Raw genomic sequence first — 18,911 nt, forward strand, 5'->3', positions numbered from 1 at the left:
CAAAATAGATGGCATCATGAGGAAGGAAGAGGATGTGCATACAGTGAAGCAACATCTCAAGACATCAGCCAGGAGGTTAAAGCTTGGTCACCAATGGGTCTTGTCCAAATGGACAATGAGCCCAAACAGACTTCCAAAGTTGTGGAAAAATGGCTTAAGGACATCAGAGTCAAAGTACTGGAGTGGCCATCACAAAACCCTGACCTCAGTCCAATAGAACATTTGTGGGCAGAACTGAAAATGTGTGTGTAAGCAAGGAGGCCTACGAACCTGACTCAGTTCCACCAGTTCTGTCTGGACGAATGGACTAAACTTCCAGCAACTTATTGTTAGAAGCTTGTGGAAGGCATCCTGACATGTTTGACCCAAGTTAACCAATATAAAGACAATGCTACAAAATACTAACCGAGTGTATGTAAACCTCCACTGGGAATGTGATGAAAGAAATAAAAGCTGAGATGAATCTTTTCTTCTACTATTATGCTGACATTTCAATACTGACCTAAGACTATTTATAGGACTAAATGTCAGGAGTTGTGAAAAACTAAGTTTAAATGCATTTGGCTAAGGTGTATGTAAACTTCTGACTACAACTGTATATGTATTAACAGCAGAATTTAAAATTAAATTTAACTGTGACAGTATACTTTATATACTGTATATTAGTAAGAGGCTGAAATGTGTGGAGCTAATTCTAGGTCTTTGTGTTCTTTTACACTGGAGTGGTATAATTTACTGTGTAACAATGCATTGCCTTTTATATTATTTTTTTTTTAAATCTTGATCCTTAAAGTAAGTACAGCTTTCAGATAAATGTAGTGGTGTAAACTGTAATAATAATCTCAAAAATGTAGTGTAAGAAGGATAAGCATATAATTGCAATACTCAAGTAAAATATAAGTATCTCAGAATTGCAGGTATTTAGTTACGATGAGGAACATGGGTCTGAATGACCTGCTAGGAGGAGCAAACCCCGGAAGCAGCAGACTATGCGCTGCGTAGGTCGACCGCTGGAGGGCGACAACGCTCCGTACACTCTATGAGAACCGGGAAGTTGTGTGTCCCCAACACAACCAAAACAATGAAAGCTATCGTTCAGAGGGTCACCAAGGCTACCGTGACAGGTAAGCGGCTAATTTGAACTGAAAGAAGCTGTTGTGCTTTAACGTTCTTGACAGTGTCACCCAGCGAAGTCTAGCAGCGTTCATTTATTAAACCTCGCTCACTATGCATGTTAGCTAACCTAGGTGGTTAGCATTAGCACTCTCACAAAATAAACGAGACGCCAGGCGTGTCGCTGACCTTCGTTCAGACAGAGCACTGCTACAGAGTTAGCTGACTGTTGGGGCTCAAAGGACAAGCGGTAGAGGTTCTTTAGCCACACAGATAGTGAACGTTTCCTCTGCATGTCAGAGGAGCCGACAGCTGAACGACGGTCCTGCCTGCTGGCTCCCTCTCTCCACATACAGCGCTGTCACTGGGCGCTGCATGTCGCCGAATGACAGTCGGAGCACCGCGTTCATACATAAACACCTTTCTGTTTTCTTGCAGTGGGAGAGGAGCAGATCACTTCAATAGGACGAGGGTTGTGTGTGCTGCTGGGTATATCTGTGGAGGACACCCAGAAGGATGCTGAGTACATGTGAGTGTATGGGGGAGAGACATCCGACACCAGGAAGGGCAGTCTGGCTGCATTAGAAATCAGCTTTCTTTTATAGTTGGGTCATGAATTATAAATCATGGTCATTGGTGGCTTGTTTACATCACAGCTAATCATTTTATAAACCATGTTGCAAATTCTTATAGCAGATTCTACTGGGAGCAATGCTGGTTGTAAAGTCTGACAACAGCAGGAAGGAAGAACCTGCAATAACGCTCCTTCACACACTGAAGCAGTCTGTCACTGACGGAGTTGCCCAGTGCTGTCAAAGTCTTATGCATGGGGTGGGAGTCCTTGGCTAACATCCTCCTGTCTCCCACCACCTGCACTGGGCCAAGGGGGCTTCCCAGGACATAACTGGCCCTCTTGGCCAGTTTGTCTAGTCTTTTCCAGTACGCGGTCGTGATGCTGCTGCCCCAGCAGACCACTCCATAGAAGGTGACTGATACCACTACTATAATAATAATAAACTTTATTTGTACCGCACTTTCCAGCTCAAGAGCACAAAGTGCTATAACAATAGAAACATAGAAATACAATATCAGTTAAGAACACTCATAGACAAACAGAAGCCAAATCTATATCCAAAGACTTGATATAGGCCAGCTACTACCCGGCCGGCTCTCTCACCGGGGGCTCACCCATGGTGGTCCAGCGGACCAATACACACACTAACATATTAAAACTAGTTAGAAAGTAAATTATTAAAGCTGGCGAAAGACAGTGAACACGCTAAACATTAAAAGCTTGTTTAAAAAGATGTTTTTAAAGCTGAGTTAAACGCTGCCGGCTCAGTTATTGAGCGTATATCTAAAGGCAGGGAGTTCCACAGCCTAGGGCCATGCACGGCAAAGGCGCAACCTCCCCATTTTTTGTAGTGTGCAGGGGGAACGACAAGAGCAAGATGACCTGATGATCGTAGGGTTCTGCGAGGGACGTATCTAGCCAAGAGGTCGGACAGGTACTGAGGGGCAAGGCCATGCATGGCTTTAAAAACATAACATGTGCCAAGATCAACAACTAATTTCTAGCATGCATTTGAAAATTCATCACAAGTATACTGTACATTGTTAGTGGGTAAGGAGCTAAAAAGGTTCCAGGTTACAAACAATACATGGAAACAACCAATATTACAACTTTGATTTTACACAGAGATCACGGAGAGATCATGGTGAACTGCTGGTGTTTTGACCCTTCTTCAGGGCAGCCTTTTTAACTTTACGCACTGATCTTTAAAAAGCCGGTGTTGTATCAAAATGTTTTCCCCCTTAAATCTTAACCAAGAAGGGGTGCTACAGTAAACAGTTTTACCTATCAGGAATTACAGTACACTACTATGTGGATCCAGTTTCAGGTCTGTGTCTGTTTGAGGGCAGGGCTACACACACACACACACACAAGGTGCACACAGCAGCACAGACAGAAGCATGCTTTTTGGATGTATTCGTGCAACATCCTTCCCACAGGGTTGTGCAGAGGTGTGGCTGTGCTTATTCATGCTTTTGCAAGTAACCAGAGTGAGACATAACCACCTAGGAGGCCGCTACTGGAAACACAGTTTTAAAAGGGGGAAAGGCATCTTGACGGAGGAACAGATTTCAACACATGACCAAGACTGTGCCTTTTATACTGAGGCAGTGTAAAAGGTGCTGTTTGTTGTGGCATGAACAAAGGAGTGCCTGCCTGAGGGGTAGCAGATAGTTTACAAACTAATGGTATAGTTTGGAAAATGTTCAGCAGTAATGACTCCAGTGTTCTCTGTTAAATGAAACCAATAAGTTGTATGTACGGAGCACAGTGTCACAGGCTTTGTATGGACAAAGAGGCTCATTTCTTGCTGTACAGGCTCATCCGACTCATTTCTTTCAGAGTACGCAAGATCCTGAACCTGCGACTGTTTGAAGATGAGACCGGGCGAGCGTGGAGCAAAAGTGTTATGGACAGGGACTTTGAGGTGCTGTGTGTGAGCCAGTTTACCCTACAGTGTATACTGAAGGGCAACAAGCCAGACTTCCACTCAGCCATGCCCGCAGAGCTGGCCCGGCCCTTCTACAGCAGCATCCTGGAGAACATGAGGAGTACCTACAAGCCAGAGCTTATTAAGGGTGGGTAAACCAATGACCATCGTTGCTGGCCCCCTTTATACTGCAGTTCTACAGTGGTATGTTTCTGATATGATAACTGAGAAGATGATGGATGTTGTGAGGTCAGAGTTTAAAAATAGCAAGAGTTTAGGGCCATTGTTAAAAGTGTGCAGGTCAAAATAAAAGGCCACTTTGAATGGAGTCCCAGGAGGTTGGAGGATAACATGGTTTAAAAAGCAGTGGGTTATTCACAGCTGCTTGTTTGTGAGCTCATTAAAAACAAAAGTGTTGAGGGTCACTGTTATTTCTTCTCACTTATACGTCTGGACCGGTTCCCTGTCCCCATGCTATATAATTGCCAGTGTTCCCAGCTGAGTCTAGGGGTGTGGGTTATCGGTGCTGTGGTGCGGTGGCAGTAATGCTGGCAGCGAATTGGGTCAGACCAGTGGGGAGCAGGTGTGGAGAGCTCCTTGTCCCAGCAAGGGAGACATAAGGTTTCCTAATTAGTCCCCACCTCCAGAGAGGAAATATGATGATACAGCTCTTTTTCACTGCGGCCCATGGCTTCATTTTACAGATGGTGTCATTAATCTCACAGACCTGGTGGAAGGAAGAGAACATTTAGATGAAACTTCCTGTCCTCCTACAGCTGCTTTGCTGTTCGTCCTCAATGTCTCAAGGCTCTGTGTTATCCTACATCCTTATGAAACATGGGCTGCCAATGGCAAACCAATTTCACTGGTGTTTACTGCCTAATAGCATTAAGATATGATACCATCCGGGACGTAGTAGCCTACTTAGGACTGAGTGAACAGAAGGCTATCTGTGGCACTGATGCTAAAAGATGAAAAAATGGGTTTATGTGATGTCTTGCAGTTTTGTAAAATGTGTTTGTGATTTGTTTTGTGCTTCTAGATGGGTTGTTTGGAGCCAAGATGCAGGTCCACATACAAAACGATGGGCCTGTTACCATTGAATTGATTTCACCTACTGGTCCCGTAGACCCCAAACAGGTACGTTGTTGAGCATTTAGGTCCTAGTAGTTTGACAAAAAAGAGAGTCAAAGACCAATAACTAGCTTTATTTTTTCCCCCAAATTAACTTTTAGCCATATTTCTGGGGATGGAGTTTGCTCCTTGAGATCGCTAATTTGCCAGATGCGATTAAAAGCTTAGAACACAGCTATTAAATCGACATTTAGTTATTGTGTCAAAGGTACATGGGGAGTTAGATGCATAATCAAAGTGAATGTGTGAAACTTATTTCTCATTTACTCTGCTACTAAACTTAATCCATCAATTGTCCTTTAACTTTTTAAAGACTCATTTCTCACATTGAACCACTAGGTGGTGATATTTGCTCTTTTGTTGCGAGACTTGTTTCTTCCTTCTCATGCTACATGTAGAGCACTGGGCTGATTTGTTTTACATGAGGCTAATGAGTTCAGTAAGAAATGTGTATTGTCCAGAGCAGCTGTAAACAACAACACAAATACTGTATATAAAATGAATATGTTGGAAAAAAAAGACTCAAATATGAAAACGATTAGAAGAGTAATACACATTAAATGATACCATGTATGATGTGGGCAAACCAGTATTATAAGCAATAAGCTGCACTATAATAAATAACAGGTGGTATTGGAACTCCACTCTGAACAGCTCTGTTCATAGCCACAGCAAACGGCTGCTCTCGGCTCAGAGGCTCTGGTAAACCCACTTTACACAGTTACCATCCAGCTGGTGAACAGCTGTGTAGCCTTTAGCAGCTACAGAGCCAGATACTTTTTCTTGTATTGTGGAGACTGAACTAGACATAAGGTGAGTAAATATTGGATTTATATTTGTCAGATGGCCATAAATCAGACTCCAAATAAATGCAAACATTGCTCCGTGTCAAGATCAAGCAGATAGGTTAAGCATTGTAGGCAAACTAAAACTGCTACAAGCTAAATTGTAATAAAGGATAATTAGTTAAGTAGCTTTTGGAAATTAGAGCAAAAGAACAAAAACTGAACACACCCAGAGAACAACAATGACAGCATTGCCAGGATTAAAGTTGGCCATTACCAATCTCTTCATCGCCTCGTGGAATGGGCCTAGTTCACTGTGTTCTTCTCACACAGCCATCCCCATGGTGAAGCTGGTTAGTCAGCTCTGTGAGTGTGCATGTGCTGTGTGGGTGATAGGGTGTTAATGTGTGGGCTTCACTGGCAGCATAGGTCCACATGCGCAGGTTTTGGGACGCTCGCTGTTGCCCATTCATGCTCACCCTCTGCAGTATCTGTCCCATTCTGGAGGGGGCCACGCCTGTTCCTTGCATGCTTGTCCTGTTTCCTCCAAGCTTCTGGTGGCACTGTATGAGACAGCGCCACCTCAGCTGTATTTTGGATGCTCAGACTTTTTTTTTCTTTCCCCAACAATCTCAGTAACTGTGATTGCCTGCCAATATTTCATCAATTAAATACATTGCCTGTCTTTGTCTGGTCTAGATATAAGAGTGCCATAGTAGTGAGTCCTATACCCTGGAACAGAGTCAGTAGTTTTGCAGTTCCCTTGCCCTGAAGTCAGTGGGTTTTTTGAATGGGTTTTTGGTTAGAAGCTTGAAATAATATGTGCTGCAAAAATCATAACAGTGGTATTCACTTGTGAAGATTATTTGAACAAAACGTGCAAGTGTCATAACGTGGTTTGTCACAGAGCTTGTTTTCTGCAATAAAATCCTGACTTTGGGGCAGACTTGCAAAATAAACCTCATCCATATTGTACTTTATAAAGGTAATGTGTTATTGTACAGTTTTGGAAATTAGAAAACACAAGTAGGCTAAATTGGTTCAAGCAGTTTTCAGCAGTAATGGAAGCACAATAGATGGCGCTCTTGTTCTGCCCGCTGCATCTCAGCTGTTGAAGCAGGGCCGTTGCATTGAAACCACATACCCAGCAATGGTGAGGCATGTTATTGTTTTTCTGTGACAAAGCTGACATGTAACCAGCCAAGGGTGACAGCTCTCAGCATGCACCCCCTCCTTGGAATTTGTTTTAGTCCACCCTTGTGAAGGGTGCCAAAATGTACCTCCTGGAACTTGTCTCCAAAGCGAGTGGAGGACAGTGGAAACAATAGCGGAAAATGGGACAAGAGGTACAGGTTCAGTTACGGGTTGGCAAGTTCTTAAAGTGGAAAAGGTCTAGTATTGTACAGACAGTATCACCGCAGCTAGGTCTAATAATTACTGGTTTTTAATCCATTATTTACTTTTTATCAAACAAGATGAAACCCTCAAAGTAAACCACAATAAATAATGGTATTTCAGTACTAGAAGAAAGTTGTACTAACCAAAAGGAAAGTAATGGAGATATTACACCTTGTAAACAAAAGAAAGAGTTTCTAGTCTTGCTGTAACAGATAAATCTCTAAGCGTCTTAACCCAGCCATTTGAAGGAAGTTCAAATATCCCTCTTCCTGAATCAATTCTGGTCACTTCCGTGGAAACCAGCCAATATCCTTATGCTTTGGCAGCTCTCCCCTTTGAGGGGTTGGCTTGCTTGCCAACAGGGTGGAATATTGAGCACTCCTCAGAATTTTAATCTTGTCTGTTTGGGATGTTTTGCTGTGGGAGCCTAGGAGCCAAAGCCAGAGCTGAACATGAGGGATAAAAGCCCAGCCAAAAGGCCAAGCTTGGTGTTGAGGTGGGGAGGTTGGAGGAGGGGATGTGATGATGAAGAAATGGCCAACCAACACTCTTCCTTTCTTTCCATGAATCAGGGCTGAACGGCTGGGGTTGATAGCAGAGGGGCCCAATGTTTTCCTGTTTGTTCACCTGGTTCTTTGTGCATTGTTCTGGCTTGAAAACCAAGATACAAAGAAATGATGAAATGTTGAATCATGTTGGCTCAAGATTTTATCAGGCTGTGAGTCAGAATTTTATACTGTATGTTAATTACTTTATGGCAGATAAAGAAACATATTTGTTTCTTTACTGTGTGTGCCTCATCTGCCTAATGTGTACTAGATGTGATATCAGCAATACTAAGTCTAGTTTGATAGTATACATTTTTAATAGGTTCAAATGGAAATAAGGCAGAATTTCTTTCCTCAAGCTCTCTGAATAATGTAATATCTTATGTAGTGCTTTGGATTTTTAATGATATAGTTTAGTTCATAAATATTTCCTTAGCAGCTGCAAAAAAAAAAAAAAAAAAAAAGGAAAGAAAACTAACAGAACAAGAGAAACACACACAGCACCAGCAGTATAATGAGACAAAAAGGAGCAGTCTCAGTCCAGAGAATCTTTTCTTCAGAGTTCTGTTTTTTTACTAAAGAAACTGAGCAGTCACACAGAGGCTTAAACAGACAAAACAAGTGGGATGGGGTGAACAGAAGACCATTCTTGCAGGTTCACCAGCCATTAGCAACACAGGTGAACACCGGTGAGGCCCAGCCTGACCCCATCGCCACCCACACACAGCTTTCCACCCAGCATTTATACTTTAGACCCCAAACAACCTCACTCCATCCTGAAGGCTAAGTGACAGCCCTCCCCAGTACAAACAAATCACACACAAATTACCCATACTAATATTTACGTATTTACATACACAACATATGAAGACTGCTACAAACACAGGTTATATTAAATGCTTAACAAACTGAAAAAATACCAGCCTAAATTAACCCCCTCTAACTCCCCCCCTTCCCCTCATTACTGGTACAGTCCAACAAGATAACTACCAGCAGCTGGAGTCATGTGGCTGCATCTTCATATGTGCACTCCATGGAAACATAACCCCAGGATGTCAACCTCAAAGACAGAGTGATTAGTAGAGGTTCACAAAGTAAAACGACAGAAACAAATAATCTTCCTGTATTAGTCTCTAATGTACCAGTCAGTGTGCATGTGTCTTTGAACTGTGTGTCTCCATCCTTAGTGAGGGGGATATCTCTCAACTCCCTCACAGCAGCCACAAAAATGTTAGCGTGTGTTTACAGGCCTTTTCAGGTGATGGCTAGCATACCCGCTTCATCATTACTGTTGCGGTGTTTCATGGAGCATGAAGAACACAGTGAGAATGAAGGAGGAGCTGGGTTTGATTGGAGTAGTGACTAGCTGCCCCGAGTGCCATTGTGAAGGGCTCTTAGGGAGTGTGTGAGAGGCAGTGCGTGCAGTCACAAGAATAGACTCATTGAAGTGATCATATGACAACCCAGAATAGCTCTAAATGGGCAAAGAATAGAAGTGTTCGTGTATTCTGAAAGACAAGTCAGTGGAGTGTTGGTCTGCAGCACTGATGTTTCTCCTTCTTTGTTTAATTAAATATAATAATTACTGTGTTATGCATGTTGGGACTGTGGGCTGACTACTGAACATACAGGAAAGGTCATGATCTGCAAGTCACGATGCAGAATTTTCTTGTTCTGTACTACAGTCTAATGAGATTTTGGGTTTGTGTACTCCCCACCGCTCACAGTAAGAAAATAGATTTCAGGGCCTTCAGTATCTACAGCAATTTTTCCAAAGTTCAGTATATCAGAAAACAATTTGGCTACACATTGGCAGAAAAGTTTAACATTTTAAGTAGGGTATTTCTTTTTAACGGTATCCCTGGTGGCTAGGATTCGGCGCACTCACCGCTGCGGCATGGGTTGGATTCCCGGTCGGGGAACCTCTAGCCATAGGGGTTTTACGCCAGTGACTTTACTTTACAGCCATTCAGTAGTGGTTTTCAGCCTTGTCTCTGGATCTTTTAGTGATGTTGAGCAATGTTATTCTTAAATTGATGAACTGTTTGCTGCAGAGTGGTGAACCTCATGCCATCCTTATTTCTGAAAGACTCAGCCTCTGTGGGATGCTCCGTTTATACCCAGTCATGATGCGGACTTGGTGCCAGTTAACATAAATATCTGTGAAGTTTCCAGGTGGTTCCTTTTTTTAGCATTACATAGCCTTTCCAGTCATTTCTTGCCCCTTTTCCATGTTTTTTGGAACATGTTGCCAGCATCAAATTCAGAATAAGCTTATCTAAACCAAATGTATGTAAAATATATTAATTTGAAAATTCGATATCTTTGTATTGTTACTGAATGGATATGGGGCATATGCAGTTTTCAAAACATTTTATTTAGGCTTTGTTTACATTTTATACAGCTTGTTGGGAAATGGGGTTGTTTTACAGAGGTCCGTCAGAGAAGGAGACCTTTTTTAAGGGCTGATTTGTACATGTATTGATGTTTACAATAAATGGAGTATCCTTTTTCAAAATGAGATTTATAGCCATGTGTTGTATCATCATCAGGGACAGAACATCAAACCTTTCACTGTACCGGTCTCCTCTTTCACTGCTAAAAATTAAAATTATGTTTTTAAAAAGCCAAACAAAGGACACAGTGATGTATGCTGCATCACTCATCATTCTTGTGTGCATCTACAGTGCAGCTGGCTAGTGAACATATATTTGGCTATCTAAAATATCAGTGGTAAATGTCAGAAGCTAAGGCTTCTTTCTAGGCTCACTGTTTTGCAGACATAATACATAGAACTCCCAGCTGGATGCATCTGTTATTTCCTCTGGGGAAAAAGGCTAACTAAAGAAGAAATGTAAATGTGGAGCACTCTGGTCTCAGTCACATGCATGGATGTTTTTTTTTATTTTTTATTTTTTGGACTCTTTTTTTATCCTCTTGAGGCACCTAAATATTCCTAAGGCGAACGTTAAGGCAGGTTTTCTGTTTATTTATGACATGTGCCTTATAGAAAACTGTTTTTGTCATCATCTCCTTTGACATGAGAGTAATGTACATGTTATAGGCACATGAAATGGACTATAAGATAAAGAATTTATTTATGATCCAGACTTGTTTCTTGTGCTTTTCTCAGCTGTCAAAGCAGGAGAAGCAGCAGCAGAGGAAAGAGAAGATGCGCTCCAAGGGCCCCTCGGAGTCGGGCAGGGAGAAGGGCGCCCTGCGTTCTCGACAGGACCCCAACGCTAGTAGTGGAGCAGAGGGTGACGTGTCTTCAGAGAGGGAGCCCTAGGTCGACACGGTGAGGAAGCCTCGGAAAATCTCACACAAGCACATGCAGTCACTTTATAGTACATGTTCATGTGTGTAGGTCCTTAAAATAGGCCACATCTTTTGTTTTAAATATTTAAGTCATGTCTCAAATAGTGATGTTAGTTGTCTTGAATCTAATGCCGTAACATAAAAAGACATTGAACATGTTTATTAGATCTCATTCTGTAATAAATCAGTTAGCTACAAAAAATATTTTGTGAAAGCTGCATTATTTTTTTTGGCCTGTGCAACAAGCTGAAAATACAACATTAACATATTATAATATACTGTACAATATTATTACTTTATCTTGAGATTTAGCTAATGTGTTAAAGAACATCTGTCTCTTTATGCATCTAGTAGAAACAGAACAACAAAGTCATGTTTGTGTCCACCTAATAAATGTAAATCTAATAGGCTCCACCAGTTTCTGAGGGAAACATCTGGCTCTTTAGCGAATAGGCTCCACTAGTTTCTGAGGTAAACATCTGGCTCTTTAGCTGCTTAATGCTCCACTGTGTTCATCAGTTGCTTGCTAACTTTGTCTGTCTGCCATTTTGTGATGGGCAGGTAGTGCTGAGTGGGTTTATTAGAGCTTTTTGTTGAAAACAGCTTCACTAGAAACAAGTGCGTTCGAATGGTTTCTCAATAGACGGTTCTGGTGAGGTTACATACATGCACATGGCTGATTTTATGCACATGCACGAGAATGTTGAGAATCAGTTTTTGTGTGTAAATAATGTATATTGCATATGGAAAATGAAAGTACATTTTAAATTAAGTTTAGTTTTTTGCATGCTACATGTTTCAGTGTTTTCTAAAATGATTGTTAAAGCATCATGAAGTTAGATTTGTATAAGCAACATGATTCACATTGTCATTCATAACATTTAGCTCATCAGAACCAAAGAAATTATTAGTATGTAACTAACCCACAGGCATGATGAGATGCCTTCATGGTTTACATCTGAAAGCTTGAGGGCGCTCCTCATCCCCAACTCCTCTGAGCCCAGTAGATCCAACACAGGGAGATGCAGCCGCCTGTTGACTCAGAGACCCCACTGCTGCTCTCTCTTGCAATGACTGGCTCTGCTATGGTGCTGTTGCTAATGTTTGCTGTTGTAACTACTTCGGCTTCGGCATTAGCAATGTAATTTTTGTTCTCAGTACCAATACTATTGGTAGCATTTTGGTCTTTGAAATAGTAACGTGACTTAAACTTTCAGATCTTTATTGTTTGCTGTTGTTTACCGTTGTTACTTGCTGACTGTGGGCTATGGAAAACTCCCCTGAGGAGGAGGCGTTTTTCAACAAAGTATTTTTCCTCAATAAATCATTTAAAACAATTTTCACACAACCATATTCCTTTGTTTCAAAGCACTATGTTTACAAAAAAGTGTTTACTTAAAAATTGTATTTATTTTTTTGTTTTTATAATCTTTTATTGCTGAGTATAAGATGGTGGTGATGCCATCTCATACTTATGCACTTCCCCATAGCAGTGAAGTTTCAGGCCATAAAACTAAAACATCTATTTAAAAGATGGTAGAAAACTCCATAGAGCTGAGAGATATAGCAGGAATCTGTTGAGGGAAGTTCTTCAAATTTGGCACAAGTGTCAACTTGGACTGGATGATGAACCTATTAAATTTTGGTGGTCAAAGTCAGTCCCATCCCCATGAATTTGACTGGTTGGAGGAAGCATACAACCATGAAATGGTAATTCAGATTTTAGGGCTAGTGTATTCTGATAGACTAATGTCCACTATCAAATAATGCTCCCAGTACAGAATCACCCTATATTATGCCACTATTTGCATTGTACTAGTATTGGGAGCATATTTTGATACTCTTAGCATATTTAAGATTTTAGGGATGGCATATTCTGATGGACTAATATGACCTCATATTACACCAATACTTATACTAAGAGTACTGGAAGCATGTTTGGATACTCAATATTTTTTATTTAAGGGGTAGCGTATTCTGATAGACTAATATCCATCCTCTGTCAAAAATTACTCCCAGTACAGAATCACCTTATATTACAACACCAACCCATTCCTGTGAATTTGACTTGTTGGTGGAGGTCTATAACTGCAAAGTGGTCATTTTAATTTGTTCTTAAATTCAAGGGCAGATGTTATTAATATGTTTCAAGAACAGTTTGAAATTTGCAGAAACCCTGAGGGACCTCAACACCTGAGAAACAAACAGCATCCAGTGAATTTACAAGGAATGACTTTTGGTGATAGTTTGCAGTTTTTGTTTGTTTGATTTTTGTTCTTTACATTGCCAACAAAAACACTCGCCCATGTTTTATATTAGTGTACAGTATATTGTGTCATGTACAATATTGCACGTTTAAGTAAATTTGCAGTGAATATCAGCTACAGTCCCCTCAACATCTGTTTTCCATGTCTCCTTTTCCTGTCTGTGCCTTCCCTTGTTTTTAATTCTTTGACGTTGCGGTTAAACTCGGCAACGCTCATGAGAAACAGTTGTTTGTTTCTCATTCTGTGGCTAATATTGTGTGGATGAGGTGGCAGAGAGGAGGAGGAGGATGGTGTTGCACTTATTTGCCTTCAGTATTTGTTTATTGATGCAAAAACAGATGAGTTCTGGGAGAACAGAGGCAGACAAGCATTGAGTCAGCTTCCTCAGTCCTGTCTGCTCTCCCTGCTGAGGCTGCTGCTGCTAGCTCCTGTGGCACAGCTCTTCTCCCTGAGTGAACTCTCTGGCAAGCACGCGCATTAACAGATACACCAATAAACATGCATTGTAACCACACTTTAACAGCAGTAATGCTTGTCCGTTCTCACAGATGCATACAGTTAGTTACCTACAGATAAAAGCATATCTGAGTCTGTTCATGTGTTTATCATTATTTTTGCCTTGATATACTGCCTTATGTGTTCTACAATACCCTAAACACACACACACACACACACATCCTGTCCCATGTGGGACCTTATATAGTCCTGTTCTAAACTCTTCTATGGTAGAGGGCCCTGCTTTTTTTTTTAATCCCCAGGTACATGTTGGGTAAATACAGTCCCTCTTTCCCTAAGGCCTTTTTGGCTGACAAACAGCCATAGTGAGACAAATGGCAGGAAGAGGGGAAGTAAGACAGAAGCCAGAAAAAAAATGGTGATAAGTTGAGAGAGTTATTTGGTTTTTCATCTTTGGGTGTGTGGCAAATGAGGGTTTTGCTTTGCATGACTTAAACATGAGAAATATGCACTTGTGTCTGAATGAGTAATTTGTGAGTCCTTCATTACTGTCTTCCTTCCTTTCCGTCTGCAGTGTTCTAATTTTAATATAAATGGCTTACAAGGGGGTTTCTGCTGCTCATCGGGCCGCTATGAGCATTTCCAGCTCATTGCTTTTTTAATTGTTTGCAAATCACCTACCTGTATAATAAACATGTAAGAAATGTATTCAGAAAGTACTGTACACTAGATGTAGCTTTCATTTAAAAAAATTATATGACTGCTTATACAGTATCTTTTTATATTTACTGAAACTGACAGTCCCATTCTTTGTTTGTTTAAATCTGATAATAAAATATGTGAATACAGTAACTCCAGATAATTGCAACCTTTCTTTAAAGCTACTCTAATTTCTTTTCAGCTGCTAGAAGGTCTGGTGAGAGTCATAACATACTTGTGCTAGAAACCACTCCTTACCATTGTTTGCCCCTCCTGTCCTGTTTTCTGAAGCTACGACATGAAATACAGATAGCTGGTTCTGTCAAACTGTACGTAAAGACAGTCTCCAGTCCAATGTTATCCTTAGCTGATTGACAGGTCCCTGGTCTATGGCAGCATCGCACCAGCACAGTATCAAGTGACAAGGTTGAGAGCTTAGTGATTTAATGCTACACAAACCTCAGATTACTCTGAAATTAAAATCATATGAATTCAATACAAAGGTAAAATCAGGTCACTAATGTCACCAAGACAAACACATTAGCTTTAGATGCCAAATGCGTCCAGAAAGAAGAATGCCACATCTGCACCAAATCAATTCCTTTGTCTGCATTTAGGGCTCTCCATCTCAACCAATGTCTTTGATTTCTGGTTCACAACTTTGCTCACATAAATGGAGAAGCAAATGGAGAGTAAATATTGGGCTTGAATTTGTAAGGTTACCAAAAACATGCTCAAAATTAATACTAATGTTGTTCCCTGTTTGTTGGAGGTGTACATAGGGATGTTTGCCCTAAGAAATTTACAAGATTACAGTCTGTGGATAATGTGCTGTTAATTTGTTCAACAGCTCATATGGGGCCCACAAAACAACTTCTGTAATAAGTAGTTGCACTTTATTTCCTCTTACAAATGAGAAGTGGAATTCATTAGCTGTCATTGGCATTTAAACATTTTTTTTTTCTTTTTGATGGTTCAAGGTATTTGTTTAATAATGACTAGAAGGCAATCAGTGTGTCATGTTCACCACCATTTTTGGGTTTGGAGCAGGGCATCATCTCGCACCGTTGTTTATCTCTAGCCCCAATCCCCCAGAGTAGCCAATGTGCTGCATCTGGTTTATTGCACTCACCTGTCGCTTGTTGGCACTGCCTATTTAAGCTGCTTTGTTTCCCCTCCCCACTTGCCACATTATCATTTTGCCATCCTGCAGTGTGAGCCAGCCATCTCAGTGCCTGTTCCCTACTGCACTTTATCGGATCCGATCTCCTGCCTGTTTCCTGTTCGCCTCCTGGCTGTTCACTCTTCGCCTGTTGGATTCTTCACCCCTGCCTGTGCCATAAGCTTGTTGTCCCTACCTGGGTTTTTTGACTCTGTCTTGACTTGTTTCCTGATAATGATGCTTGTACTCTGCCTGTCTGGGCCTTTGATGCCACCCTATTTGCCTTTTTATGACACTCACTTATTTTTGTAATTGTGCTGGCTGAAGAGGATTTGGTTTTTGCTGACGTGTTTTGATGGTGCTTACCTTTTTGTTATTCTCCCCTCACTAGAGGAGTGTTTTTCAACTTACCTGGGCCAGCCTCTTCATTTGTCAGTTTTTGTATTCTCCTTTTACACTTTGTCGAGCCTGAGGATGGAAAGATTCTCCCCACAGTTGTTGCTACCTGCCTGCCACATTAACCTCTGAGTCGTCTCTCTGCTGCAAGGTGGGACTGCCATTTTTTTCCTACACCACCATTTTGTGTTTTCTCACTGTGGGAGAAGACCTACTTCTACTTTCCTGCTGGGCAAATTACACGTACACAGTCTCTGTTCTCCCTAGGGCACCTTCTCTGCATGGTGCCTGATGGACCATTGTCCAAGGTCCTCTCTCCAAAGCCCTGCCCGTTTTATCTGCAGACTCCTCCAGAGACATCCATTTGAGTTTATTTTAAAACCAAGTCACAAAATACCTGAAACCCTGTTGTGAAGCTCCTGCTCACCATGTCTCTGTGTTTCCTAGGACGGTTTATGTTAACTTCCAGGGGTCCAGCTACTCTTCACCCGAGTTACCCAGATTCCACCGGCTCCTGCTTAACGCTTCTGTTCTGAAGCAGTTCTACTCTTGTAAACACCATTTTATTAAAACTCACAAACATGTATCCTGTCTGTGGTGTCTTGCTCTTGAGTCCTACAACCCAGTTCACTGACAAACTGTAGACCTCTGGAAGGGTAATTCCGTTTCCCCATGATGCCCTTACACCTAAAAGCAATAGTTCCATGATAGTTTGACCCTCATAATGTCATTGCTTGACCATGAAATCCTACTGCTGGCATTTGGAATGATGCTGATATTGTCTCCCAACCGGAAAGTTGAAGGTTCGAATCTCGGTGCCTGCAGTCCACATATTATAGTGTCCTCGGGCAAGACACTGAACCCCCAAGTTGCCCGTGATGGCGGCGCGTACGCACGCAGCGGCCTGTGGCCCTCGGCTCCAAACACAATTCCATTGTACATGTCACAATGACAATCTTTTTCTTCTTCGTCTTCTTCTTCTTCTTCAACACAGACTAATCTACTCACTAGCCTGCTTTTACAACCTTGTCATTTTTAAACTTGCACACTTGCAAACTATTCTATTAATGAACAAAATCATCCCCCCTGCGGAGGTAATCGTTTAATAATAATGATAATAAAGAAGTAATAACTTACACCCATAACTAGCAGAGATTTGACAACTACAGCCTTATTGGTAATACAGTAATGTATAGTGGCTAATGTCAGTGAACTCTAGGTAGATATTGCTCTGTTTTTGAATGAAGTGATAATTCAGTGCCATTTTCCCATGAAACTTACTTACGGCCGTCATCAGAAAACATTACATAATTACACTTTAAACTCTTCAAGCCTTTATAGAGTTTTTTATCAGGTCATAGACCAAAACTACCCTAACAAAATGTTCTCTGTTCTCTTATGCAGTTGTCATACCAGGGACATCACGGTGAGCCCAGTTTCCTCAGGAAGGCCTTAATCCTCAGTGACTCCTACACCTGATTGTGGATTGTCCTCTCTCCTGTTTGGAAATCAGCAGGATTCCTTCAGCCTGTCGTAGATCATCGTCCCCGTGCTGGTGTCCTTGGCCTCTCTCCTTCAGAATCTGATAGGAACAGCTAGGTGCAACAAAGTAGCAAAGAGGAGGCTTCACCACGAGGCAACTTTCAGTTTTCGTAGATATAGATAAGAGATAAGAGAGATTGAACAAGGGTGCTAAAAAAGGGAGCATGGGTGATCTGGGATGGAACAGACATCAGCAGCACTGCACTGTGTGGCCCACTGGCTTTTGTGCTGTTTTACTCTGTTTTTCCCACGGCCTCTGTGTTTCTCCCTCCAACTGTCTCTGTCTTTCTTCTTCTTTCTCTTTGGATTCTCCCTGGCTGTCTTAATCTCGGCGTGCTGTTCCCACTTAATCTCTGCTTAGAGACATGGCACTGACCCTAAAGCACAACTCAGCTCCAAGTCCTTGGTTTATAATGCAGCACAAGAACATCAAGACAGTGATGATGTAACAGCCCCGCCATATTGATTACACCAGTGACACTTCATGATTGACAGTGTTCACATGTGATGCTTATGTTAAAAGGTTACTGTACGTGTATGAACAGTCTGTGGTTAATGGTCCAACTCAAATTACACTGGCACACAGGTCTGCTGCATAAATTGCATGGCTTGTGTTGAATTTTGAGAAACATTAATAGGAAATTTGTAATGTATCGCTAGATAGAGTACAACACACAAGAAGCCCTTCAATGATCCACATCAACTTTATAGCTCATGTCCCCTCTTCCTCCTGAAAGCATGGGTACTTGTCTGTTGTTGCACTCTACCTTGCCAAATTACAGCATGTACACAATTTTTAGGCAAGTTGTATTTTTGAGGATTAATTTTGTTATTGCACAACTACAGTGCTCTTGGTCAATCCAAAATGTTAACAAACCCTCAAACCTGAACATTTAAGTAGTAAAAGTGAAGTTTTGGCTTTCTTAAGAGAATATCTACATGTACACCATTATTAGGCAACTATTAGTGTGCAGAATTATCATGCAACTAAATAAAAAACAAAGATTTTCCCATCTCACTTATTTATTTTCACCTGTTAGTGAGAATAATAAACTCATAATTTACAAATAAACAGTTCTGAAATTCCAAACAGAAAACCTCAGTGACCAATATAGCCACCCTTTTTTTTGATAACAGTCACAAGCCTTTCATTCACAGAGTCAGTCAGTTTTTTGATCTGGTCAGAACCAACTGTTTGTGCAGCCGCAACCACAGCCTCCCAGAGACTGTTCAGAGAGGTGTACTGTTTACCTTCACTGTAAATTTCCTGCTTAAGAAGGGCCCAAAGGTTCTCAATAGGATTTAAGTCAGGTGAAGAAGGGGGCCATGTCATTAGTTTTTCATCTTTAAGGCCTTTACTGGCCAGCCACGCAGTGAAGTACATGAGAACATGCATGTGATGGAGCGTTGTCTTGCATAAAAATCAAAGTCTTCTTGAAAGATGCAGACTTTTTCCTGTACCACTGCTTGAAGAAAGTGTCTTCTAAAAATTGGCAGTAGGTCTGAGAGTTGATTTTGAGTCCATTTTCAACCCGAAAAGGTCCAACTAGCTCATCTTTAATAATACCAGCCCATACCAGTACCCCACC

General features: G+C 41.4%; 1 protein-coding gene across 2 annotated transcripts; it reads left to right on the top strand.

Moving 5' to 3' along the window:
* Positions 1-949: 949 nt before the first annotated feature.
* dtd1 (D-aminoacyl-tRNA deacylase 1) lies at positions 950-18,354 on the top strand. Of its 2 annotated transcripts, none has more exons than XM_020594191.1 (6): positions 950-1,124; positions 1,552-1,642; positions 3,530-3,765; positions 4,660-4,757; positions 10,616-10,780; positions 17,185-18,354. In XM_020594191.1, exons 1-5 carry the CDS (start codon positions 1,040-1,042, stop codon positions 10,769-10,771), a joined length of 666 nt encoding a protein of 221 aa, XP_020449847.1. In that variant the 5' UTR covers positions 950-1,039; the 3' UTR covers positions 10,772-10,780; positions 17,185-18,354. The 2 variants fall into 2 exon arrangements, with proteins under 2 accessions (XP_020449847.1, XP_020449848.1); XM_020594192.1 differs by lacking the exon at positions 17,185-18,354 and adding an exon at positions 11,730-14,297.
* Positions 18,355-18,911: the final 557 nt, after the last annotated feature.

This window comes from Monopterus albus, unplaced genomic scaffold (genome assembly GCF_001952655.1).
Source record: "Monopterus albus unplaced genomic scaffold, M_albus_1.0 scaffold22.1, whole genome shotgun sequence".
NCBI lineage: Eukaryota > Metazoa > Chordata > Actinopteri > Synbranchiformes > Synbranchidae > Monopterus > Monopterus albus.

Excerpts from the sequence above, each read along its gene's own strand:
- dtd1 (XM_020594191.1), top strand. The coding sequence starts at position 1,040 with ATGAGAACCGGGAAGTTGTGTGTCCCCAACACAACCAAAACAATGAAA. Across the intron at positions 3,766-4,659 it reads CAAGCCAGAGCTTATTAAGG|ATGGGTTGTTTGGAGCCAAG; the intron begins GTGGGTAAACCA and ends TTGTGCTTCTAG. Across the intron at positions 4,758-10,615 it reads GTCCCGTAGACCCCAAACAG|CTGTCAAAGCAGGAGAAGCA; the intron begins GTACGTTGTTGA and ends TGCTTTTCTCAG.